This window comes from Neofelis nebulosa, chromosome 8 (assembly GCF_028018385.1).
Source record: "Neofelis nebulosa isolate mNeoNeb1 chromosome 8, mNeoNeb1.pri, whole genome shotgun sequence".
NCBI lineage: Eukaryota > Metazoa > Chordata > Mammalia > Carnivora > Felidae > Neofelis > Neofelis nebulosa.
Genome location: NC_080789.1, coordinates 100,541,855 through 100,568,461, shown reverse-complemented (window position 1 = coordinate 100,568,461; position 26,607 = coordinate 100,541,855). Strand labels below are relative to the sequence as shown.

Below are 26,607 nucleotides of genomic sequence, written 5' to 3'. Positions count from 1 at the left end.
CCAAAAATGTGTACCTGCAAATATGTATAAAGGGAGTCAGTACCTCATGCATTAGAGAAAGGAAAAACTAGAAGTTATTTGTGCCTGGTTTATAAATTATGGAAAAGTTTAAACAGTAGAGTCAGGAAGATAGATACCCAAATACAATGATGAATATAACAGTAATTTTTAAAACATGAAAGTTTTTTAAAACATGAAAGCAGGTATGATCTTATTTGACGAAAAATGAATAAACAATCTATTATATAAACTCCACCTCTATAAGCTTGGAAAATGTCTCAAAGTATATATAAGAAATCATCAAGGAGCGCCTGGGTGGCTCAGTCGTTAAGTGTCCGACTTCGGCTCATGGTCTCAAGGTTTGTGGGTTTGAGCCCCGCGTCGGGCTCTGTGCTGACAGCTCAGAGCGTGGAGCCTGTTTCAGATTCTGTGTCTCCCTCTCTCTGCCCCTCTCCCCAGCTCGTGCTCAATAAGTAAAATTAAAAAAAAAAAAAAAAGGAACAAATCATCAAGCATGGTCGACTTTAGAAGGACAGATGGGAGGTCTTTTACTTGCCATATTCTTCTCATACTGTTAACCATAAAAATATTACTTTTATAATTTGGAAAAAGTGATAAAACAAAGGATCAAAACATATACATATTTTGGCTGGTAAGATGCTAATCATTAACTATTAATATTCATTAATTGCATGTTCATAAAATTATTAACATATAATTGTCTATGGACATTAGTTATTGCTGATTGATCATGATTAATAAATAATTGACTGTAGTCATTATGATTCATCATTTAATAATTCATTTAACTCAGCCATTGTATAATTTCTTTTTGTAGGTCAAAAGCCATTTGCTGATAAGACACATGTTAAACATGTATATATTTTATAATATGGACATGTATAATTTTTTAAACATTCTTTAATAAATCTATATAACTGTAAAATGGAAGATGCAGAGGAAGTTGAGCAATACATTGAAACAACAAAAAGTCCCTTTGAGAACAAGGATATTTTCTAACATGTGAAAAGCGTGTGAGTCATTGTTGTGGGAATTACCAAGTCATATATATGTTACTAACGCCTCCTGACACCTGTGAATTTTAATCAATAGAGGCCAGCTGGATCTTGTTCCAAAGTATTTTTAAGGAATAGAGTGGAAAATTACTATAGGTAACTAACCTTCCAGAGAAAGCGGCATTGTATTTTAATGTCTAATTGACATTGCTTCTTCTGACATTCAAATTCATTTCTCTTATATAGGTCACATTATAAAACAAAAACTCCCAAAGAATTAGGAAGAATAGAATGAGATTACCCACTGAGTCTCGAAGGTGGCAGAAGCTGTGTTGTAACGGAAGGAACAAGGAACGGAGCTGAATTGCAAAGTAGTCATATCATGTAAGGCGTGGGGGGCGTTCAACTGGGGCAGAGGTAGGAGATTGCTTTAACAAAAGGGCTATAAACCCACAATGCGACATACTCAGCCCAACATGAAGCCAGAATGTTCCAGCGTTGCAAGCAACTGAGGAAGAAACCCACCTGAACTATGAAAAGAAACTCACACGGAGTTATAAATGCCTCTACTATGTGCCCAGCTGTGTGCGGAGTGCAAAGATTTGGTTTTGTCCTCTTTCCCGCCAACAAATGTGTGACAGTAAGGCTCAGAAGTAAAACTGGGAGTGCAGAGGCGGGCCCGTGAATGTCAGAGACAAAGTGAGGCATGAGTGGGGAGGCCTGGAAGAAAGTAGCGATTTTTTTTTTTTTTTTTTTTAAATAGGCATCACATCCAGCACGGAGCCCAATGCGGGGCTTGAACTCACCTCCCTGAGATCAAGCCCTGAGCTGAGATCAAGAGTCAGATGCTTAACCGACTGAGCCCCCCCGGGCACCCAAAACAGAGAGATTTTATCCACCCAAAGAAAACAGTATTTTGAAGCCCCTGATGTTTCCCCTCGGTCAGCCCATTTCTGTTGGTACTTACCACTATCATCATTTCCCCACTTTGTTGTTTCCTTAAGTGAGGAGACTCGTTGCCCGGTAAACTCCCTTGTCCTCCTTATGCAAGAAAGGAAACCCTGACTGAAACACAAAGCCGCAGAACAAATTAATATTATTATGCCTTCGGGCTGAACTTCCTTAAAAAAAAAAAAAAACAGAAATGGATTCATTTTCCTTAGATCTTAGCAACAAAATAGTACTGGACTCAGAAACTGATGAGAGAAGGAGAGAGAGAGAGAGAGAGAGAGAGAGAGAGAGAATGAATTCATCCCAACCATCTACATCACAAGGCACAGGTAAAATTTGCAACTCTCCCTTTCTTTCATAGATCTTTTTTTGGGGGGAAGCGGTGATAAATATGCTGAGGGGATAGGACACTAGAAATGTCTCCACTAAAGTAAAAGAAGGGAGACAGAGACAGAATGCAAGGGGGAAAACAGGCAGTGGTTAGGAGACGCTATGTTGTCCTGAGGGTTGCTGGGCTGGGTTTTGGGGAGAACTGAATCAGACTGCTGTTCCCACCCTTTCACTGTGTTGCATTGGGCAAGCCACCTCCCTTCTCTGGAACTTACTTTCCCTGTTTGTAAAATGTTTATCGGGTGGGAGGGGGAGAGGAACTATAAGAACATTGCTCGAGTTTTATATGAATTGGTTTACAAAGGGCTTGGGAAATGAGACGCCAGAAAGAGGAGGGCAGGAGAGAGATTAAAAAAAACAAAACAGAGAGGGTGAGAGAGAGAAAGGGAAAGACAAAGATAGGAAAAGAAGACGGAAAGCCTGAGAGACTTAAGAAGGAAAAATAGCACATCTGTCTCAGTTCACGAGTCTTAAGATCAGCAATGGCTTATTCTAGTGGTTCTAAAAGCTGGTTCCCAGACCAGGAACTTGCTGGCTCCATAGCAGCTCTAATGAATTGTTAACTCTAGAAGTGAGGCCCCATCATCGGTGTTTAAACAAACTCTCCAAATGATTCTGAGGCATGCTGAAGTCTAAGAATTACTCCATATAGACAGCTCAAGTGGGAGGAGATAAGTAAGGTTGAATAAGAATCTCTTTTGTACCTTGCCTTGGGAAGATTGACCATGTTTGCATATTGCTTTCTACAGAGAAAGGACACTTCTCTTCCCAAAGGCTCTTATGGACTGTTGCTGGGGTCTCCATTCTACTGCTCAGTGTCTGTTTTATCACCAGATGTGTTGGTGAGTTCTAAAGGTCAAGTTTAATCTCCCTGGTGAATATTAAGAGTAAAATCTTTCTTCTTGCCTGTGGGTTCTCTTCTCCCCCAAAGGGTATTTCTGTTCCACTTTCTTCCCTGTTTATCTCCAGGTTATTCCTCAACTAGAACCCCAACTAGTACAGAACGGTTACCAAATTGCAGCGACCTCTGACATATTTTTCATGATAGACATTTTTCATCTCCTTGGTGGCCTTGAGTCCTCACCTTTGTACTTCTGTCATGAGTGTAAACTTCTCCACGGGAACCCAGCCAGAGACATGACAAACTGTGTTTTGGAACAAGGGTAGGGAGGGTGGGCATAAGAGAAAGTGAAAGCATATTTGTTTTCTCTGGGTCTTTGGACCTGAAGTAAAGTACATTCATCTTCATAAATCAGCAAAAACCATGAAATGTGAATCCTTTTTTCTTTGGGTAAGTAAATCTCGGTACCTCTCCATGTAGAAGGACAAATAGAGAGTAAAAAAAAGATATCATGATGATTGCTGGTACTTTTGTTACAAATACACACATGATAAACTTAATTTTTTTATCAAGAATAACAAACATACACTCTGCCCCTTTCCTTACAGTGACGTATCATAGCTTTCAACTCTGTGATGAGAAAAAGTTCCAGCCATATGAGGATTTAATGGACTTCTCCTGCTACAAAGATGGATCGGGTATAATAGTCCTCAAATTTGAACATCAACATTTACATATTGACACTTTTTGGCTTCTAGATTGATTTTGGGACAAGGAGTTGGATGATGTCCTGTTTCTCAAAAACAAAATATAAAATCTTGCCTGTACTACCAGAGAATGATGAGGAATTGATAAGACAGGTCTAGGACTTTGAAAACGTGATTAGCATCGGACAGGAAATCCTGGGGACATTATAGCAAACTTTTAGAAGAAATTTGAGGTATGTCTGAACAGAAAATCTAGAAGTGGAAGGTATTATCTCCAGGAGTGCACTTTCTTTTCATTCCTCACTTGCTTCCCAATGAGAATGAAGAAGAAAAAATAGAGAGAGAATAGGGAATTTGGAGATATCTCAGAAATATACTCTCTACACTCTTATATATATACTTTTGTTCTAAGTCTTAGCAAAATGCTACATGACGCTCCTCTGGAACTTAATTTCCTCACCATTAAATTGAGAAACACTGGACTATTTCTTTTTAATAAACTTCAGAGACTTACATTCTACAATTCTAAGAAGTTTAGCCCATCTCCACAACCAGTTTGGAGACTTTGTTGAGGGCATATTGCTTGGGCAACATGAGAGATGGTTGCTTAGATAAAATGCATAACCTTCTCTTACCTTGGCATTCTAAGAATAGTTAATAAGGCTCTATATCAATAGCATAACAGAGATAGATTGTATGTATGACTGCATTTACTGGCAAGTTTAGAAAATAAGGATTATATCTCAGGGTGCCTGGGTGGCTCAGTCAGTTAAGCATCTGACTTAGGCTCAGGTCATGATCTTATGGTTCATGGATTCGAGCCCTACATCAGGCTCTGTGCTGACAGCACAGAGCCTAGAGCCTGCTTCGGATCCTGTGTCTCCCTCTCTTCCTGTCCCTTCCCCACTCGTGTTCTGTCTCTTAAAAATAAATAAACGTTTAAAAAAATTTTTTTTAATCTAGAAAATAAAGGTTATGTCTCAAAAGACAAGACAATTGCTATTTGTGTTTACTGACATAGGAATTCTCTAAAGTCTTAGATAGTAGGTTGGGGAGTGGGCAAGGACAAGGGGCTCCAAGGTACCAGTCAGAAGACTGGTAATGATGAACTTCATGAGGCCAGATGAAGCTTTCTGTTTCCTTACTTAGTTGATACATGACACTCATGGAAACTTCTCTCCTCCTAGGTTCAGTCAAGAATTGTTGTCCGTCGAGCTGGATCCATTTTCAATCTAGCTGCTACTTATTTTCTACTAACACCATGTCCTGGGCATCAAGCGTAAAAAACTGCTCAAACATGGGAGCACATCTGGTTGTTATCAACACACAGGAGGAGCAGGTAGTTGGAGCACAGTCACCTCCAGTGTCAATGTAACATTCTTTCCAGGATCTATCCCTCTTTCCATATGTGTATGCACTCTTTGGTCCAAAATTACTATTTGTTAAGTGAATGTGTTAAAATGCATGCTGTTCCTATTTCTATAAGTCGATACCTACTCTAATTTATTGTCATCACTAGAAGAGCCTGAGGGGGGAAAAAGGGGAATTTCCATATTCAATGCCTTTCTTACTAAGACAGGGAAAAAAACGGGGGGGGGGGGCGGGGATGCTAACAATTCATTTTAGAGTGACTATTGTGTTGATGAACACATCAGATGATTATGTCAGATATGCCCAAGATATGTCCGTTATCTTTAAGCTGTGATTAATAATCTTTCATGCTGGATATATAAGTAGCTTTTGCTACAAATAACAGTAGATCAGTTTTGAATGAGATATTAAGAAACTCCTTCTCTGTTAAAGATTCTCTTTTTGTTGGTTTAATTCTATGTTCCGTATATTTTTACCACAATAGAAAAAAAATCAGGAGATACTCCTCCATGATCTTACGATTTCAGAGCCATTTATCTGTCACCTATAATCCACTTTACCTCTTTTAATAACAATTACCTTCAACATTTGTCCAAAATTGAAATGACTGATCTACTTTGTGTTTTTATCGTGTTGCTCCTCTAGGAATTTCTTTTCTACGCGAAACCGAAAAGGAGAGAGTTTTATATTGGACTGACAGACCAGGTGATTGAGGGTCAGTGGCAATGGGTAGATGGCACACCTTTCACAGAAGCTCTGAGGTAATTTCCTTCTTACAGGACAATTTTAACACTATCTCAAGTCCCAAAGTTAGACCATTGTTGAGGGGAGTTCTCAGAACCTCCTTCCATTCCATGAGATATTTTCAGGTCAATCCTTGGTGATTTTATGTGCAAGAAGATAGTCGAAGGAAGCACGAGGATCTCGTGCTCTCGCTTCCTGAGACCATCGGAAGGATAAAGGGGAAATAACAGATGAACATGAGGAGGGAATCAGAATCGAAAACTAATTCATCGGAAATGCAGCAGAGACAAAGAGTGAAATTCAGAGTCTTGTGCCCAAACTAGTAAATGATTTGAGGGTAGTGATTTGAGAAAGGAGATTTATGGAGTGAAAGTGGGGACTCCCTTGATAAGGTCTCTTTTCCCTTTGATAGTGACCTTACACCCTTAGAGCACAGCACATTGGAGTTTTCATGGGTTTGATCTCATTAATTATTTCATTTTACCTAAATTGCACCCTTCTGAGATACATCGATATTATTAATCTTCATTTAGCATTTGAGGAAACCAAAGGCTCAGTTCTAAGAGTACAGCTGCCATGCACTGAGACTCTAGAAATGTTGCTTCTCTACAGCACCGTAACACCACTAAAGTATGCACCTAGGTTAATACAAACTCGGTGCAGAATAAAGGGAACTAAACGTGAGATGAGACAGAAGCGTGAAGGAAACAAATTCATGAGCATCAGTGCTTCCCGTAACTTCTCATTATGGGTCTACAGCTGAGGAAGCTTGACAGACCAGAAAGTCAGGAATATCCAGCTGGGCTTCGCCACTCGCAAACTCTAAGACTTAAGACAAGTGGTTTGGTTTTTCCGGGATTCCTTTTCTTCAATAAAATGGAGGTTATAATGCCTAACTATAATGCCTAATGGAGGTTATAATGCGCAACAAAATTGTTGCGAGGGAGCACAACACAAATGCAACTGGTCTAGCATATGAGGTCACTTGGCCTCCTATAGCTGGGATTTAAAATCTTCTGCACTTGCTCTCTTCCAGCTTCTGGGACGAAGGGGAGCCCAACAATATAGTTACAGTGGAGGACTGTGCTACCATACGAGACTCTTCAAATCCGAGGAAAAATTGGAATGACGTGCCCTGTTTCTTCAATGTGTTTCGGATTTGTGAAATGCCTGAAATAAGTGCTTTGAATAACAAAAAAATCTTCTGAGAACAGAAAGCACAACTGAAATGCATAAATACAGAGGCACAAGAGCATGAACACAACACCAACAGGAGAAAACTGTGCACTGCACTTTATAAGGACTACCTAGGGACTTCATAAGGACTTGTCGCTTTTGATATAAATAAACTAAGTAGTTTTGGGGCGCCTGGGTGGGTCAGTCGGTTAAGCCTCTGACTTTGGCTCAGGTCATGATCTCGAGGTTCGTGAGTTCGAGCCCCGCATCAGGTTCTGTGCTGACAGCTCAGAGCCTGGAGCCTGCTTCGAATTCTGTGTCTCCCTCTCTCTCTGTCCCTCTCCTGCTCGCACTCTGTCTCTGTCTCTCAAAAATAAATAAACATGAAAGAAAAATTTTTTTTAAAAGATTTTAAATAAAATAAGTAGTTTTGAATGATATAATTTATGATCCTGATTGACATGCATTTTTCTCTATATTAGTCTCAGGACTTCTCCCAATTTACCAAGTAATTCTCTAACAAATGCTGGGAAAAGTAAAGAATACTCCTGCTTTGTTTGTGAATATTTATATGAACATATAGAGACATACAGCAAGTATAGAGCCCAGCAAAGAAGAGGATTTTATTTTTCTTTTCTTTTCTTTTACATTTTGTGTTTATTTTGTATGTCAAAGTTCAATTATATCAGAGGCTTAATTGTAATTCCAAATAACAAAGCCATATATCCATAAGTCAGATAAGGGGGACTAAGAATCCCATTAACTAATCCATTACATTAGCTAGTTATCATTAACCCAAGAGCTGGCCCAACGCTGACAAAGCTTAGAGCCAAGTAGTTGTCACAGAGATCAACTCAATGAACCAATTTATTTTTAAGATATAGACAAACTGTTGACTTTAAAACCTACCTCATTGGACTCACCTCTGTAGAAGCTATCCAATGCTATATTATTAAGTGGATATACATGAACTCTCCAAGAAATATACTAACAACTTTTATAAAATAGATCATAAATTTGCAATGAAGCAGAAACACTTTTATATTTTCCTATAGGATAGCAAAACATTTCAGAATGCCAAAGGATTTATAATTTCATTAACATCCTGAGAAAAATAGCTCTACTAGGAATAAAACTCAATATAGATATAGAAGATTTCTTTTTTTTAATTTAAATCCAAGTTAGTTACCATATAGTGTAATAATGATTTCAAGAATAGAATTTAATGATTCATCACTTACATATAATATCCAGTGCTCATCCCAACAAGTGTCCTCCTTAATGCCCATCACCCACTTAGCCCATCCACCCCCCAATACCCCGCCAGCAACCCCCAGTTTGTTCTCTGGATTTAAGAGTCTCTTACGGTTTGACTCCTCTGTTTTTCTGTCATTTTTGCTTCCCTTCACCTATGGTCATCTGTTTTGTTTCTTAAATGTCACACATGAGTGAAATCATATATTTGTCTTTGACTGACTTATTTCCCTTAGCATAATACACTCTATTTCCATCCACGCTGTTGCAAATGGCTTCATTGGATAACTGAATCTCACTTGGATTTGTGGCTATTGTTCAGCTAGGACCAGGGTCCAATAGCTAAATTGTTCTAAGAGAACATTCAGCTTGACAGCTTCCTATCTCAAGCCTATCCACTACGTGCATAATATTTTAATCAATGCTGATAAGGTTATTCAAGAATATTTAAATATCATGGTACCTTGAATAACCACACTTCTTGCACACGGCACCACGCAGAGACCCTCAAAATTCATACACTGAAATTAATGTGTAATCATTAGATGGGAAAATTCAACTGGGTAAGTGAATATAATATGTAGTAAAACCTTGGATTGCGAGTAACTTGTTCTGCAAGTGTTCTGCAAGACGAGCAAACATTTCTGATAAATATTAACTTGATCAAAGAGCAATGTCTTGCAACACAAGTAGTATGTGACACCGAATGTCATATGATCACAACTGAGCCAATCAATGGTTCTTCTCTCTCTCTCTCTCTCTCTCTCTCTCTCTGTGTGTGTGTGTGTGTGGGATTGTGGGTGATCATCTCCCATGTTCAGATGCTCAGTCTCAGACTGTGGTGTTTGGCAGAAATCAGTGATTTTTCAGAACGTTGGGAGGGGCCCACAGCTGGCACTAGTGTATTTTTTTTTTGACATTTTAATTTTTTTATTTTTGTTTTAAGTTTTAACATAGCTCATGATTTAATTAAAGTATAATCATTTAGTGATCATTTTGATTCATTTTATCTTCTTATTCCCGAAATTTTCTTTTTTTTTTTTAAGCGCTGTAGTTGGATGTTTATTTTTTTTTAATGTTTATTTATTTATTTATTTATTTTAATATATGAAATTTACTGTCAAATTGGTTTCCATACAACACCCAGTGCTCATCCCAAAAGGTGCCCTCCTCAATACCCATCACCCACCCTACCCTCCCTCCCACCCGGCACTAGTGTATTTTTTGTCACTTCAAAGCACCTATGGACAGTCCTCTGCTTTTCTATACAAGAGTAAGCTTAGGAATGCTTTGCTTCATTCTAGGTCAGGCTGTCTGCCAATATAGACCCTTTCCTCTGCTACCTTATTGCCAATTACATTAAATACAGCATGTGACAAGAGTTTATCAATACTGTACCGAAGTCAACATCCGTGCGAGTGTATACAATGGCCCCGATGCAGAAGATTTCATTGATCCAATAGATAGCAGTGATTCCATTAATGATAGTGAAAGTCGCCCTACACAATAACCTTCCTTCTCTTGTCTCTCTCACACCAGCCACGAAGGTTTTCAAAGGTAAGCGCAGGTTAATTTGTTTATTTTTCTTTATATTTTATATTTTCTTTGTTACTTTGTATTATATTACAGTATTGTAATCATTTTTATATGAATATTTTGGGGTTGTGGGATGAATCATCTGAGTTTCCATGATTTCTTATGGGGAAATTCACTTTGATATACAAGTGCTTTGGATTACAAGCATGTTTCTGGAATGAATTACGCTCACAAACCAAGGTTTATCTATATTAGTTTTCCTTAAAGTGTTCATTCCTCTTAGATATATGTGACAATATGTAGTTTTGTTGATTTTTATTATATAAGGAAATATTTTGTCACTCAAAAGTTATCTCAGATTATCATATACCAATATAATGAAACACTATTTACTTATATGGGGCAAGGTATAAATCATTTTCCAAACTATATTTTTAAGTAAAAAATGAAAGATATTTTCCCCCCAAAACCAAATAATCAATTAAAAAATGGCGCCCATTGGCGCCTGGGTAGCTCAGTCGGATAAGCGTCTGACTTTGGCTCAGGTCATGATCTCATGGTTTGTGGGATTGAGCCCTGCATCAGGCTCTGTGCTGACAGCTCGGAGCCTGAAGCCTGCTTCAGATTCTGTGTCTCCCTCTATCTCTGCCCCTACTCTATTCATGTTGCTCTCTCTCTCTCTCTCTCTCTCTCTCAAAATAAATAAACATTGAAAATAAAATAAAATAAAAATGGGCAGAAGACGTGAACAAACATTTCTCCAAAGGCATCCAGATGGCTAACAGACACATGAAAAGATGCTCAACATCACTGAGCATCAGGGAAATGCAAATCAAAACCACAATGAGATACCACCTCATACCTGTCAGAATGGCCAAAATAAAAAAACACAAGAAACAAGTGTTGGGGAGGATGTGGAGAAAAAGGAACCCTCCTGTATTCATTAGGGGAAATGGAAACTGGTACAGCCGCTGTGGAAGAAATATGGAGGTTCCTCAAAAAGTTAAAAATAGAACTACCCTATGATCCAGTAATTGCACTGAGGTATTTACTCCAAGGGTGGAAAAATACTAATTCAAAGGAATAAATGCACCCAATGTATATAGCAGCATTATCTACAATAGCCAAATTACGGAAGCTTAAAGAAGCTGTGTATACACAACAGAATATTATTCCATCATAAAAAAAAAAAAATGAAATCTTGCCATTTGCAACATGGATGGAGCTACAGAGTATATTGCCAAGCGAAATAAGACAGAGAAAGACGAATACCACATGATCTCACTCATAGGTGGAATTTAAGAAACAAAACAAAGGAACAAAGGAAAAAAGAGAGAGAGAGAAACCAAGAAACAGACTCTAACTATAGAGAACAAACTGATGGTTACCAGAGGGGTGGTAGGTGGGGAAAAGGAGGAAATAGGTGATGGGGATCAAAGAATACACTTGTCATGATGAAAACAGACAAACAAACAAAAACACCTTAGATTTGTGGGGAAAAAATTGTAACATGTTTAAGGCAATGTAGATAATGTTGCTATTAGTATAAAAACAGTAGGTTATATATGTATATATATTTATATAACACATATAAACATACATGGAAATACATATAAGAAACATAATCATATCTACTCTGAAGAGGCATTTAAGGGACTGAAGTTCAGGGTGGAAGATTTAACTGATACTTTTATTTATATTTTTACTGTTTGAGATGTGTGTGTGTGTGTGTGTGTGTGTGTGTGGCAAACACATACACACATATACAGCAAACACAAAACCAATATTTAAATTTTTTAAGTGTTTCAAATTTCTAAGACTACCACAATGCCCTAAAAAATTTGCATTTATTTTTATGAAATTACTATCAGGTGTCTTAAAGAAATTATGAGGAATACAAGTGCCATGAGAGTTAGGAGTAGATTGAAAGGGCCCGAGGGTGGAAATAGGGAGACCAGTCAGAAGGCCATTGCAATAATCTGGGTAAGAACGATGGTCTGTGGTGGTCACCACGGAGGTAATGAAAAATGATCATACTGCGAGAAAAGAGATTAAGGATATAGATGCCGACACAGATGTATAAAATCACATAGAGATCACATTTTATTGACAACTGAATCTCTACCTATATATGGTAGAGAAAGTGGATGATGTTAACTACACAAAGCCTTTTAGCATATACATAAAATTATTTCAACAAGTTTTGTAGATTTTGTGCTATGTAACTAGTGAATGGCGAACAATTAAAATCATTAGCACTCCTTCAGTTAAAAGTATCAGCTTTAAATGCAGACACACACATACACACAATCAATCAATCAAACACTAATCTTCCTAACGCAGAAAATCACTAAGTAATTTACAAAATAAATGCTGTTTTCAAAAATAGCTTTAAGGCAGTCAGGTTAAAAAGCCAGTTGCTTGGCCTGGATGGCCGAGTCAGTTGAGTGGTTGAGCATCTGACTCTTGACTTTGGCTCAGGTCATGATCTCGCGTTTGTGAGATGGAGCCCCATAGGGGGGGCTCCGTGCTGAAAGAACAGACCCCACTTGGGATTCTCTCTCTCTCTCCCTCCCTCCCTCTCTGCCCCTCCCCTGCTCATGCTCACTCTTTCTCTCTCTCCCTCTCTCTCAAAATAAAATCAACTTCAAAAAAAAGCCACTGCTTGGAATTGCTTAGCTTCGATTCAGGAAACATCAGCAAATCGAGAATTTTAAGAAAGACCACCATATTTTGGATAGCACTGCTCCACAGTTAACACTAGTGATATCACAAAAGTGTCATGTCATGTTGTTAAGACAAGGACTTCCCTTCTAGTTTGAACTCTAGCTTTATAGCTCTAAAAAGACATGCTAACATAAATGGGCTGAAAATATGATTTTTTTTTTCCTGACTCAAATTAAAAATGTAGAAACACGAATACAATGCTAGAACTTTCATCCATTAGTCAAGAGGCCAAGTCACCCCAGTAACTTTCCTGTAATCCCAAAGGCAACACAGTTTGCCGCTCATGAAAAGTAGTTCTGGGCCACAGTCCTGTTTCTCTTCATGAACTAGCAATGTTCCAGGTGAGCTCTTTGCCTTCCCATGGGTTCAGTTTCTTCAGCTACAGAGTTGAAGGCAGTTTGGTTAAGGTGGCCTATGAGGGATTTATCCGCTTGAAAAGCAACTAAGTCAGCTTGGGACTCCCTGCTTTGGGAAGACATTTAAGGTAGAGTAAGAAGAAAATGTTTTTAAAGGTAGATAGACTTTCTTTTTTTTCCATCTTGGCAATACTACAATTCAGAACTCCTACACTCCTGTTCAGAAAATATTTTGCTCATGGAATGTCAATCTAATGACTGATACTATTAAAAAGTCTGGGAACGAGACATTGAACAATAAGAATGTTGTTTAAAAACTTCAAAGGGTTTGTCATATTTAAAAAAAAGTGGCATGCCTCTATCAGTTGGAATACCCTGCCTTTGAATTTTCAGAGCTAAGAATTTGAGCAGAGGAGAACAATGACCAAGAGATCACCTCATTTGAGCCATTCTGTTTGACATATAATCAATGCACACCAATCGAAAAGGAAATACTTTGATACACTATCAAGAAAGCAAAGTTCATGAAAATGGATTCTCACAGAAAAGATGATTCCGGCCACCAAACCACACAAAAGCACATTGTCTTGAATGAATGAAACAAAAGTAAGGCCATCGTAACTGAAAAATGTTCTATTTTCTCAGCATGTTTTCTCTGCTCCAATGGTGCAGGTACATTCTGCCCTGGTCTAATTGGTTCCCCTTTTCTGTTGCCATCATAAGGACTCCTTTGGAGGTTTCTAGTTGAATGTTGTTCCAGGTAACTTGCAAATTCTTCTTCTCTCAAATTTACAAGGAAAGTCATTCCAGGCCCATTTGTCTTGGACATTAACAAGGACAACACAATTTTCATTCTCTTTATAGTTGTTGGGTTCACCCTCATGCCAGAATCTAAAATGAAAAAATATATATGTATATCTTTATATTTGTATTTGTGTGGGGGTGTGTGTGTGTGTAGATCAGGAGACATGTAGAGAAAACACCTCCGGTGAAAAATTTAGAGCTGCACTCTCTAATAGAAATATAGTCATTTATTAGTAGAGAAGCTGCTCAATACATAACGGTCCTCTCTGAGCAGGCATTTCTATATCGGTATGCCTCGGGGCAAATGAATTCTCCTTGCTATCTTCTTGTCTTTGCCTAGAAAGTTTTCACCCCAGTCAATATACTTACACAATATGTGGGTCAAATGGTGTCTTGTCCACCCAAGACCACTGGCCTTCATGGTCCTCATCCGTAAGTCCCAGGAAATATGAAAACCGTCTATCCAAAAATTGAACGATAAAGTTCTGCATAAAAAGGTAAACTTTTGTAAGTATATTTGCATTTGTCATTTAGTAGCTGTTATGTTAGGAAACGTGGGAAAAGGTCAGATGGATTACTACTAGCTAAGCACAGAAGCACTGTCATCGGACAGATCTCTTTTCAATCCTGCCTCTGCCATATATCGTGTAATGTCATAAGTGCTTATACCCCTCCAAACTCAAGATTTCTCATCTCCAAAAGTGGATGACTTCAAAGAATTACTGTGAAGAGTAAGTGAGATCATACTTGCAAATCACTTAGCACAATGCTTAGTAGGATCGGATTTTTTTTAACTTTTGTTTTTAAAATTGTCTCTTCAATGGCTTGCATATTAAATTAAGTTCCATTTTATACAAAGCGTCAATGAACCCGTAGATTGCAAAGCCATTGGAACAGAATTCTCCAGGAAACCCCCTTCACAAAGAAAAGAGTAGATTAGGAGTTACGGTACATCCCTGGAAGTATATTATATGACGAAATAAATTGGTTTAAAAAAAAAACTGAATAAAACTTAAGAATTGTTTTTTATTTAGAATTACAACCGGACAGCTGAATTATTTTTCCTATGCTTTATCCTGAGAAGCTATCTCAGTCATGATTAACCATTCACGTATTCACTTACTCAGTCATGATTAACCATTCACGTATTCACTTACTCACCAAACATGTCCTATCCAGTGCGCCTAGCACTGCACAAGACTTTGGAGATGCAGAGGTGAGGAAAGCATGGCCCCAGCCCTCTACAAAGTCAGAGTCACTGGAAGAGATGGGGCAGTTAACTGGGGGTAACCTCCCAGTTAACACTAGTGAAGCAAGAGCCATGATCACGCAATACACAAAGTACCACGAAGTATCTCCAAACGGGAACAGGGAGGATGGAGTAGGGAAGATGGTCAGGGTCACTTTCTGGAGGAAATAATACATGAATCAAATCTGGAGAGAACAGAAGTTGGCCAGATGAAGAAAAATAAGGAAGAAAGAGGAAACAGATAAAGCAAAGGCACAGAGACAGAGCAAAGAAATTTCTGTCTATGCCAAGAGTTTCAAACCAGCAGAGAGACTGATGTGAGCCTCCCAACATACCTGCTCAGCTTCTGAGGTGATGGTGACCAGATGAGCCCCCATGTCCGTGCAGTTCCTCTCGCTCTTTGCCCATGTTTTGTTGTCATTCAGAGGTAAATAGCAACTGTCCTGGAAGGATCTCCAACCAGTAGGACAGCAATTCCAGGTGCTTCCTCGTGAGGAAATTGACATGAAAATTACTTACAAGGAGCCTATCATCTGTAACAGATTGCATAACTTTTCTGCTAACTATGCAGTTCACATTTTGGGAAATAATACCATGATTACCAAAATCATCCTATTCCCCTTTTTAAAAAAAATCCTGAAAACTACATTCTAAATATTCTCTAAAGAAAACTGTCTGAATCACATCGTGACTGTGAGAAAATTAGAAGATATTCTCTTAGAAAACATCATCATTTTTCCATGTCCCTACATGTATCTTCTAGAATAAAGCCTTTTGTAGGAAATTATATGTAAAGGGAGCAGAGAACCTACTAGAACTGTCAAGCATTTCCCCATTTTCCCAGATGAGATTTTACAAATTCTAGAATGATAAAAGAGATAAAGTCCCTTTAGCAAAGCTGTATATTCTAGAAGGAAACAGTCCTTAAGATATGTCTGAATCAAAAGAAAATGGAATTAAGTTAATGTTATGTTTTGGATGCCAAAAATGGACCCTAAATGTATTGTTATATTCTTCAGTTATTCAACTGACTACAGTCGTGAGAAATCTGTTTCTATTTATTGATGTTCATTCTTGCACCAGATGCTCATGTTTTTTAATCTCTCCTGGTTTACTACTGATTCCTTTAAATCCAATTATGAGGGGCGCCGGGGTGGCTCAGTCAGATGAGCGTCTGACTTCAGCTCAGGTCATGATCTCACCACTTGTGAGTTCAAGCCCCACATCGGGCTCTGTGCTAACAGCTCAGAGCCTGGAGCCTGCTTCAGATTCTGTGTCTCTGTCTCTGTCTGCTCCTCCCCACTTCTCCCCTTTATTTATAAATTTTTTTTTAATGTTTATTTATTTTTGAGACAGAGAGACAGAGCAAGAATGGGGGAGGGGCAGAGAGAGAGGGAGACACAGAATCCGAAGCAGGCTCCAGGCTCTGAGCTGTCAGCACAGAGCCCGACGCGGGGCTCCAAACCACGGACCGAGAGATCATGACCTGAGCGGAAGTCGGCCGCTCAACCGACTGAGCCACCCAGGCGCCCCTCCCCTTTATTTATAAAATAAACATTTAAAAAAATTTAAATCAGATTATGAACCTTAATAGAAATGGAAGTAAGACAGAAATTCTCCTATGCCCTTTGCTATCTGTACCTTTCAGTTTTGATTCCTCTTTGGTGCATGTTATCTTCGTGTAATACTCTGGTAACTTGAACATTCCCATGCGTCTCCTGCAGTGTAGAAAGCTGTAATGAGTCACTGTCAAGGGGGAAAACAAGTTAGTTTTCTTTTCCTGTAAAACCACTGAAGTAGGAAATGGGGCTGGTCACTCTGACCTTTCTTTTCCCCTAAGAGTTAACTATCCCTTTTCTTACTAGGCAGCTCCTTTGTTCCAGCTCTGGGTGAACTGGTTGAAAGGAGTTGCAAAAAAAATTTTTTTTAATTTTTTTTTAATATTTATCTATTTTTGAGACAGAGACAGAGCATGAACGGGGGAGGGTCAGAGAAAGAGGGAGACACAGAATCTGAAGCGGGCTCCAGGCTCTGAGCTGTCGGCACAGAGCCCGACGCAGGGCTCGAACTCACGGAGTGTGAGATCATGACCTGAGCCGAAGTCGGACGCTTAACCGACTGAGCCACCCAGGCGCCCCTAAAATTATTTTTTTTATTAGCACATTATCCATTCTGTGCTTTATGGCAGTAGTCCTGCAAGCCTCTGTTTTTTCTCACAACCTGTGTTAGGACGGAGATATTTAGTAAACACAGGGATCGTCCTGCTAAGATTTATGAGTCACATCCCACATACAACCCACTTTCAGTCTCTTAAAGGTAACTATGCCACTTTTAAAGTAATCGCCTTGTGCTTTGCCTCACAATCGTACCCCTTAATGACATATCCCTAAACCATACAGATTAGATTTGCCTGCTTTTGAGCTTTACATAAATCAAATTCTAAAATATGCCTTCTTTTCCTTCGGCCGTTCGCTCAGTGTTAACTTCTGAAATTTGTCCATATTGCTACACACAACTATAATCGATTAATTTTGACTGCTATAAAGTGATCTGTTGTCTTAATGCACTAAAATGTATTTAGATATTCGTCTTCTGGTAAATATTTGCATCGCTTCCCGTGTTGACTCCTGTGAACTGTACGTACCACTTGGAGAGTTTTTGACCGTGCATCCTAGAGCACATAAGCATGTCTTTCTGTAGGATGCTACACGCCTAGGAGCGGAATTGCTGGTAACAGGATATGCATATTGCCAACTATGATAGTGGCAAACTTTTCCAAAGTGGTTGTACTGTTCTATGCTCCCACTGATAGCAATTCTTTGAAGGTCCAGCCCCTCCACACCATCAATAGTCAATAGTGCCAGACCTTTCCATTGTTGCCATCCTGGCATATTTGCAAAAGTACCTCACTGTGAGTTGAATTTGCATTTCCCCCAAAACTTGACCTTTTTTATGTGTTCATTAGACATTTCAGGCTTTCTTTTCTATAACGGCTATTCGAAATTTTGCCTATTTTTCTGCTGTATTGTCAGTATTTTTTCCTATTGGGTTGAAAGGATTGTTTATATATACTGTCCACTAAATTTTTTTATCCATTTTTTTTATACATTAAAAACACCGTCTCCAATGGCTGTTTTATTTCTTGGTGTTTTTGTTGTAGAGTAATTTTTACTTTAATATAGTCTAATTGGTCAACAGCTTCTTCACTGGCTAGCACACTTTATGACTTGTTCAAGAAATTATTTCCAGCCTTGCAGCGCCTGGGTGGCTGAGTCGGTTGAGCGTCCGACTTCAGCTTGGGTCATAATCTCACAGTCTGTGAGTTCGAGCCCTGTGTCGGGCTCTGTGCTGACAGCTCAGAGCCCGGGGCCTGCTTCAGATTCTGTGTCTCCCTCTCTCTCTGACCCTCCCTCGTTCATGCTCTGTCTCTCTCTGTCTCAAAAATAAATAAATGTTAAGAAAAATTAAAAAAAAAAAGAAAGAAATTATTCCCGGCCTTGAGGATATGAACATATTCTCCATGTATCTTCTAAAAAGGATTATCGATTTGCTTTTCACATTTTGGCCAATAATCCACCTTGCGTTGGTTTTGTACAAGGTATAAAACAGGAGACTGATTCCATTTTTTGAATAAGGATGATCAATGTTCCTCTAGCACATTAACTGAACAAATCTGTCCTTTCCCTATAACAGCAATATCCCCTTCTGTTTTATATAGAGATTCATATAGGCAGGATCTGTAACTAAGCTCTCTTTATCTTTCCTCTGGTCTATTCATCCATACTTGCACCTATGCTATATTAGTGTAACTATAATAACTTTACACATGGTCTTGGTATTAGAAAGAACAAATCTTTCATTGTTCTTCGTTTCAAAGAGGCACCTGGGTGGCTCAGTCGGTTAAGTGCCAGACTTCAGCTCAGGTCATGATCTCACGGTTCATGAGTTCGAGCCCCACGTTGGGCTCCGTGCTGACAGCTCGGAGCCTGGAGCCTGCTTTGGATTCTGCGTCTCCAACTCTCTGCCCCTCCTTTGTTCATGCCCTCTCTCTCTCATAAATAAATAGACATCAAAAAAATTAAAAAAAAAAAAAAAAAGCCAGACTGCAGTCCATCAGAAAGTTGGGTTTTTGCTGGTTACTCTTTACTGATAACATGCAGCCCTTAGTAATCTCAGTAAAAATGGGGTATGATTTACCATAGTCACCACCCTTCATATGTATAGAAAAGGGACTCTAACTTCCATATTTTGTTCCCTTACCCAAGACAGCACCATCACGAATAGAAGGTTAAGTGCAGAGCTCTGGATTTTAAATTCAAGACCTTGAAAAACATTATGAATTGAAATGTTGGAGGCAAATCAAGATAACAAAAGGCTTAGAGCAACTTTATGAAGTTTAGTTGAGAAAATAATTCACAAAGAGTTCCACGTTTAGTAATAACTTACCCAAACAATTTGCAATAAAACAAGCACTGAGGAGTGAGATGAAAAAAATAGCAATGGCCCAAGGGATCAGGTGGGAAGGCTGGCCTTCTTCTACAGGGACAAAAAGAAAGATAAATAGATTGTCTTCTCAGCCACAAGAACTAAGAACTAAGGAAAATACTCTACTGAGGAGCAAGCTAAACATGAGATCATCCAAAATATTTTAGATCTAGCAGAGAGCTTAAAGATTTCCTCTGAATAAGTCAGTTTTAGAGCTTACTGATACACACATACATGCATAAAAATATAAACTTTTTTTTTTAATAGGAAGGGCTTTTTATAAGCAAGACACAAAACCCCCAAATAATAAAAAATTGATAATGTCAATTATGTCCATTAAAGTTTAAACATCTATATAACATGAATAATGTTAAGACACAAGCACCATATGAAAGAAAATTTTGTCACAATATTATTGTCTACGCTGTGTAGAGAATTTCAAAAGTCAATTCAAAAACTAAGCAAAAACCGGATCCGGATATTTGCTGAAAACTTAATTTCCTGAAATTATAAATGGCCATTAAACAAAAAAAGGATGTTCAAAGAAATGTAAACTAAAATATCATGATATACTTTTTCACAAATGAGAGTTTTAGAGGAAAACAAAAAAAAAATGCAGTGTTGGTAGGGTTGGGGGGAAAATTAACTCTCTTGGTGAGGAAATGAATGCAACTGCCGAAATATAAATTAGAAAGCCTTCAGACAGACCAAGTTAGCAGCCTTTATCAGTTTTCAAATGCATTACATTTGCCGCGACAATTTCAATCCTAGAGATCTGTCGTATGAAAATAACTGAACCTTTTTACAGGAAAGGATATTCATTGCAGTACCAGAACCAGAAACCAACACTTGCTTGTGTATTAGTGCACATTCTAAATTATGGCGAGTCTCTATGATGGAATTCTGCACAGTGGTGAAAATAATCGTGTACATCAGTAAGTATCAACGGAAAAAGTCTTCAAGATGTGTTGTTACATAAAAAATTTCAAGACCAGTGTATTCTGTGCTCCCATTGAAGTTTGCCATGCTTGGGTTGATGAGGTGAAGCAAAACATTAATTTTTAAATTATGTATTTCTGCATTTGTTCTCTTTCTCAAAAATATTACTCAATATTCTTGTAAAGCAAATACATTGTGACACTTAAGTGCAGCATAAAAGGGGATAACGGCAGAGCCCCAGGTAAACTGTGAGCCTTGGTCATCGTGTTTTGTAGATCTTCCTTCTTCCTCTTGCCTTTAAAAGAATCTTCCCGAATTGCTCTCTTTCTTCCCATCTTATTTTTCTTTTGTATACTTTACCTCCTCTTTTGGCCCAGTTTGCATTTCAAAAAGAAGCTTCCCTTCCCAACATAATCGAATCTATCTATGACCTTCCTCTTCACCAAAGTCATTGTCATTTCCTTTAATGTCTTCCTCCTCCTCATCTTCAATCTTCATAACTATAATTTTGTTAATTTGTATTTTTAAATCCTAGTCCGAATTATGGGGCGCCCGGGTGGCTCAGTGTGTTAAATGTCCGATTCCTGATCTCGGCTCAGGTCACGATCTCATGGTTCATGAGTTTGAGTCCCTGTGCTAACAGCACAGAGCCTGTTTGGGATTCTCTCTCTCTCCCCCCTCTCTGCCCCTCCCTCACTTGCTCTCTATCTCTCTCTCAAAATAAATAAACTTAAAAAAAAATCTTAGTCATAATCACATTTGTCTCTTTCAAATTGAAAGGAGAGAATGTACTCACGTTTATTTTGAGGTTCTTGGCTCATTGTGTATTAACTCTCTTGTTGTCCAGTGGTTGGGAGAACCAGAAACCTCTTGTATTTTTCCACAAGGGTGTTGTCCTGTGAGTAAGGGAGTATACCCTCAGAAATACTTGAGAGTGAACATTAATCTTACTTATTCCAAATAAGATCAGAAAGCTCCCTGTATAAAACATAAGTCAAAAGAAGTCTTTTCAAAGACGGGCTTCCTTTGATTCACTCTGGGACACAGAGCAAAGACAAAAGGAAATTGGGAAAGCAACACCCAAAAACAGTCAGTAGAAATTTCCAGAAGTATGTTGAGATCACTATCAGCGTGTCACGTAAAATTACTCAATTTGTTTTTATTCATTCACACAAAATGTTTAGTAATGCCCCAGAAAGAATCATTATTATGTCTTATAAAAATTTAATAAACATTCCTTCATCTTTTTTCTTTTTCAAAGGCAGTTACATGTTTGAGGTAGATTCTCCCCTAAGACGTTCTCTGAGCTCAGTTAGCTGTGCACAGGATGGCAAAAGACAATGTGTGCAATGAGTTAAAGCTTCTAATGTACACAGTGCATGTGTGCTGTATGTAAAGACACAGGAACTTTTGTTTTGAAGTTAAGGAAGGAATGGTGGAGCTGTTGATTAATTCCCCGAATCTACCTAGATGACAGAAAATAAGCTTGTGAAGGCAAAGGAAAAGGAAATGTAACATTCTGTGACAGAGACACTATCAGGGCCCCTGGCTTCATTTACAGTACTGTCATGGACTGAATGTTTAAGTCCTCTCCCACCCATGCTGCAGCATCATGATCTCAAATGTTCCAGCCTCTAGAACTGTCCAAAATAAATGTCTGTCGTTTAAGCCACCAATCTATGGTATTTTGTTACAGCAGCCTGAGATCACAAAAACAAGTATCTAGCAACTTAGAGATCTTTCTTAAATTCCAGCTTCCAAAATATGGCCATCCACCTGCATTCTTCCTTAAGCTACAATATTACTTTAAGTATATGTACATATACATATACATATACATATACATATACATACACATACACATACACATATACATATATATTTAGTGATCTTGAATGAAAGACTACTTTGCTATGTTAAGTTGGGAGTGAAGGAAGTAAAATTATAAATTTGACAACACATTTTTCAACACTGTCATAACCAAAAGTATTCCCAGAGCAACAACATTACCTACCCACAAATTCTCACTAGCAACCCTAGAAACTAGATCTTTGTCTAAAGTAATATGTGTTCTTTTTTTAAAAGTTTGTTTATTTATTTTGAGAGAGAGAGAGAGAGAGAGCACACATGTGTGTAATCAGGGTAGGGGCAGAGAAAGAGGGAGAGAGAAAATCCCAAGCATGCTCTGTGCTGTCAGTGCAGAGCCCCACATGGGGCTCAAATCCATGAACCATGAGATCATGACCTGAGCTGAGATCAGGAGTTGGACGCTTAACCAACTGAGCCACCCAGGCGTCCCAATATGTGTTCTTTATCAAAATTATCTAGGAGTCTAGTGGGGCACCTGGGTAGCTCAGTGGGTTAAGTGTCCGATTTCGGCTCAGGTCATGATCTCCCTGTTTGTGAGTTAGAGCCCCCTGTCGGTCTCTGTGCTGACAACTCAGAGCCTGGAACCTGCTTCAGATTCTGTGTCTCCCTCTCTCTCTGCCCCTGCCCCATTCACACTCTGTCTCTCTCTCTCAAAAATAAAAAAACATTTGAAAAATGTTTTAAAGGACCTAGGAGTCTTAGAAGATATATAAATCCTACCTAGGGCAGGAAAACATAAAGTGCACCTGGCATATTCTGTGCTTCCAAAAAACAAACATGATTTCAAATACATGAGAGATAGTCTGTTTTAGAAAGTTTCCTGAGCCAAATGAAAAGCTGTGTCCACCATATAGTTAAGATCATGAAAAGACAACATGAAAATGAGCAAATGCTGTATTAACCTTTGCTTTGGAGTTGGGAAAGAGATAATAGAGCTCGATTAATCTCCAAGATTTTCCTACATAAGACAAAGCACGGTTTTATGGCAAAGAAAGAGGAAGTGTGAACTCCTGTGGAAAAGACACAATCTTAATCACAGAAAAACTCTATTAAAAAGTAAAGAATTTGGGACACCTGGGTGGCTCAGTCAGTTGGGCGTCCATCTCTTGGTATCAGCTCAGGTCATGATCCCAGGGTCATGGGATCAAGCCCCATGTTGGGAGCCATGCTCAGCATGGAGCCTGCTTGGGATTCTCTCTCTCTCTCTCTCTCTCTCTCTCTCTCTCTCTCTCTCTCCTGTTAGCCCTCTCCCCCACTTGTGCTCTCTCACACTCTCTAAAACAAAATTAAATTAAAATAATTTTTTTAAAAAGATAAAGCAGTTTACTTGCAAGGACTCTAAGGACAAGTTTAAACAATTTCTATATAAATATATTTTTATTATGATGGTTAATTAGAACTACCTGAATGTATAAAAGTTTATGAATTCACAATGATCCAAAAGGAAATAATTTACATTTGTAATACAAAATATGAATAGATCTGATCGCCTTGTTTATTTTTAATTGTTTTTCTCCACAGCTTTGTTTATTTTTAATTGATTTTGGTAGACAAAGGTTTTATTATGATGTGTACATTGATATATATGTTTGTTTCTTCCTGTAAGAATGTATACATTTCTAAGCACAGGTATCTCCTTGCTTTGTTTGTAAGACTAAATAATAGATACCAGAAATGGTAAGACAAGTAATCCAGGAAAAAAAGTCAACTCTTTACCAACAACAGGACGGACCAGTGTGCACCTGTTGTTATATTTAATAGCCAGGTAAAAAGGGAAACCAAGAGTTCATCAGTACAAAGTAGCTGAGTAGATAGAGGGTTCATAGTGCGCTGCAAAACTATGAATTAGTCAGATAAAACTAAGCGAAAGAACTCACAGCATTGACTCAGTTATATCCTAGAAGGTAAAACTCCAACATGGGCTTACTGATTGAAAAAATAAGGACCACATGGTTTTGGAATAACATTAACAGATGAAGCCAGTGAGTTGTATAACGCTAGCCAGAAAGATAGTAGAGGCACAGTATTTCTGGGGGAGACACTGGGTTGCAAAAAACTAAACCGTATGAAAAGTACAGACTAAAATAAACTGATGTCATAAGTAAAGGGCATGAACATCATTATCGGGTTCCCATCCAAAATGGTGGCACGGGTGGTTCCTGAAACTTCCTCTATGGAAACACCAAATCTATAGCTACCTGTGGAATAAATCCCTCTGAAAGAAATCCAGAAAGAAGATGAGTGACCCCTGCACATCAGGCAAGTGAGAAAAAACCAAAATGGGTAGGAAAGGCTGAAACACACGCTCACCATAAACCCCACCGCTGGCATAGCAACACACAATCAGGAGGGAACTCACAACTCTCAGTCTCTCTCTAAGGAGCAAAGAGTTTGGACCCAATATCTACCGCCCCAGCTTTTAAGACTGTTACATGAGGGATAAGCCCCCAAAATACTTATCTCTGAAAGTGAATGGGGTTTGTATCGAGGGGACTCACAAGACTGTAGCAAAGAAACAGGTTTTTTTTTAATTTCTTATTTTTTTATATTCATGTATTTTTTTTTAACGTTTATTTATTTTTGAGACAGAGAGAGACAGAGCATGAACGGGGGAGGGTCAGAGAAAGGGAGACACAGAATCCGAAACAGGCTTCAGGCTCTGAGCTGTCAGCACAGAGCCCGACGCGGGGCTCGAACTCACGGACCGCGAGATCATGACCTGAGCCGAAGTCGGCCGCCCAACCGACTGAGCCACCCAGGCGCCCCTATATTCATGTATTTTTAAGAGACAGAGAGAGAGTGAGAGAGAGAGAGAGAGAGAAGAGGGGAGGGGCAGAGAGCGAGAGACAGAGGATCCAAAGCAGGCTTGGTGCTGACAGTAGAGAGCCCAATGCAGGGCTCAAACTCACAAACCAAGAGATCATGACCTAAGTTGAAGTCAGATGCCCAACGAAATGAGCCGCCCCGGGACCCCGCAAAGAAACAGTTCTTAAGGGACTCTTGAGGACTTGCATGGCTATCCCCCCAGGGCTCAGCACAGAGACAGTGAAGAGAAACAACTAGCTTCCAATCTTTCCATGAAAGAAAACTACTTGCATACTTTCAAAGCTACTGCTTAGGGTCCAGCTTCCAACTGGCTTGGATCTAGGCGCTGAGTGAGATCCTCCCTTTTGAGACACTGACAGGTCTTGATACACTCTCAATGACTGGGACCCACTAAGAACAAAAAAGACAACTGGGACAATCACAAAGGCTTGAGGGACAATCAAGAGCCAGGGTTAGACTAACCAATAAAGTTCATCTCCTACATGATACCACTCCTCCAAGACTGGTAGAAAAGACCACCAGAAACCAATGCAGAGCCAAGGAAAATGAAGAACAAGACAAAACTCCAAGGGCACCCGGGTGGCTGAGTCGGTTAAGCGTCCGACTTCGGCTCAGGTCACGATCTCAAGGCTTGTGAGTTGGAGCCCCATGGGGGCTCTGTGCTGACAGCTCAGAGCCTGGAGCTGCTCACGCTCTGTCTCTCTCTCTCTGTCTCAAAAATAAATAAACATTAAAAAAAATAGCTATAACTTAACTTGTTAATGGATGGTGACACAATAAAAATGTAAATGGGACATCAAAAACATAAAAAGGGGGAGAGTAAAAGATGGAGTTGGCATGCAAGCAGAGTTAAATTGTTATCAGCATAAAATAGACTGTTACCTCCACAAGATGTTTTATGTAAATCTCATGGGAACCATAAAGTAAAACTCTAAAATAAATACACTAAGATACAGAGAGAGGAAACAAAGCATACCACTACAGAAAATCATTGATTTGCGAAGGAAGACAGTAAGAAAGGAAGAAAAAAATAAAATAAAATGGAATGACCAAACAACCAGAGAACAATTAATAAGACATAATTAGCAAGTTCTTGTCTATCAATAATGACTTTAATATTAATGGATCGAATTCCCCAATCAAAGGCATAGAATGACTGGATGGTTTAAAAAAACAACAACAAAACCCAAGACCCAACTATATGCTGACTACAGGAGACTCCCCTCTGCTCAAAAGATATACAGAGATTCAAAGTGAAGGATAGCAAAGACACTCCATGCAAGCAAAAACAAAAATCTTTCCTAACAGAAGACAAAATAAACTTTAAGCCAAAAATGGTAACAAGAGACAAAGACAGTTATTATAT

General features: G+C 38.8%; 2 protein-coding genes across 6 annotated transcripts in view; one reads left to right on the top strand and one right to left on the bottom strand.

The window, feature by feature from the left end:
- The first annotated feature begins 1,383 nt into the window (after positions 1 to 1,383).
- Positions 1,384 to 7,639, top strand: CLEC4E (C-type lectin domain family 4 member E). 4 transcript variants are annotated; one of them, XM_058743805.1, is made up of 7 exons: positions 1,384 to 1,400; positions 2,180 to 2,296; positions 3,107 to 3,199; positions 3,807 to 3,896; positions 5,093 to 5,244; positions 5,922 to 6,037; positions 7,057 to 7,639. In XM_058743805.1, the coding sequence occupies exons 2-7, from the start codon at positions 2,260 to 2,262 to the stop codon at positions 7,226 to 7,228; spliced, it is 660 nt and encodes a 219-aa protein (XP_058599788.1). In that variant the 5' UTR covers positions 1,384 to 1,400; positions 2,180 to 2,259; the 3' UTR covers positions 7,229 to 7,639. The 4 variants fall into 4 exon arrangements, with proteins under 4 accessions (XP_058599788.1, XP_058599789.1, XP_058599787.1 ...); XM_058743806.1 differs by lacking the exon at positions 1,384 to 1,400 and having other exon boundaries at positions 1,696 to 2,296; positions 5,922 to 5,981; positions 7,057 to 7,192; XM_058743803.1 differs by lacking the exon at positions 1,384 to 1,400 and having other exon boundaries at positions 2,121 to 2,296.
- Positions 7,640 to 12,064: 4,425 nt separating this feature from the next.
- The window catches only part of CLEC4D (C-type lectin domain family 4 member D), a 31,453-nt gene continuing 16,910 nt past the window's right edge, over positions 12,065 to 26,607 (bottom strand). For both annotated transcript variants that reach the window (XM_058743808.1, XM_058743810.1), the window contains 6 exons: positions 21,343 to 21,442; positions 19,569 to 19,658; positions 16,764 to 16,868; positions 15,458 to 15,609; positions 14,243 to 14,358; positions 12,065 to 13,960 (listed from right to left, as the gene is read on the bottom strand). In XM_058743808.1, coding sequence (XP_058599791.1) covers positions 13,810 to 13,960; positions 14,243 to 14,358; positions 15,458 to 15,609; positions 16,764 to 16,868; positions 19,569 to 19,658; positions 21,343 to 21,367 — 639 coding nt within the window. In that variant the 5' untranslated portion in view covers positions 21,368 to 21,442 and the 3' untranslated portion in view covers positions 12,065 to 13,809. The remainder of the gene's footprint in view (positions 13,961 to 14,242; positions 14,359 to 15,457; positions 15,610 to 16,763; positions 16,869 to 19,568; positions 19,659 to 21,342; positions 21,443 to 26,607) is intronic.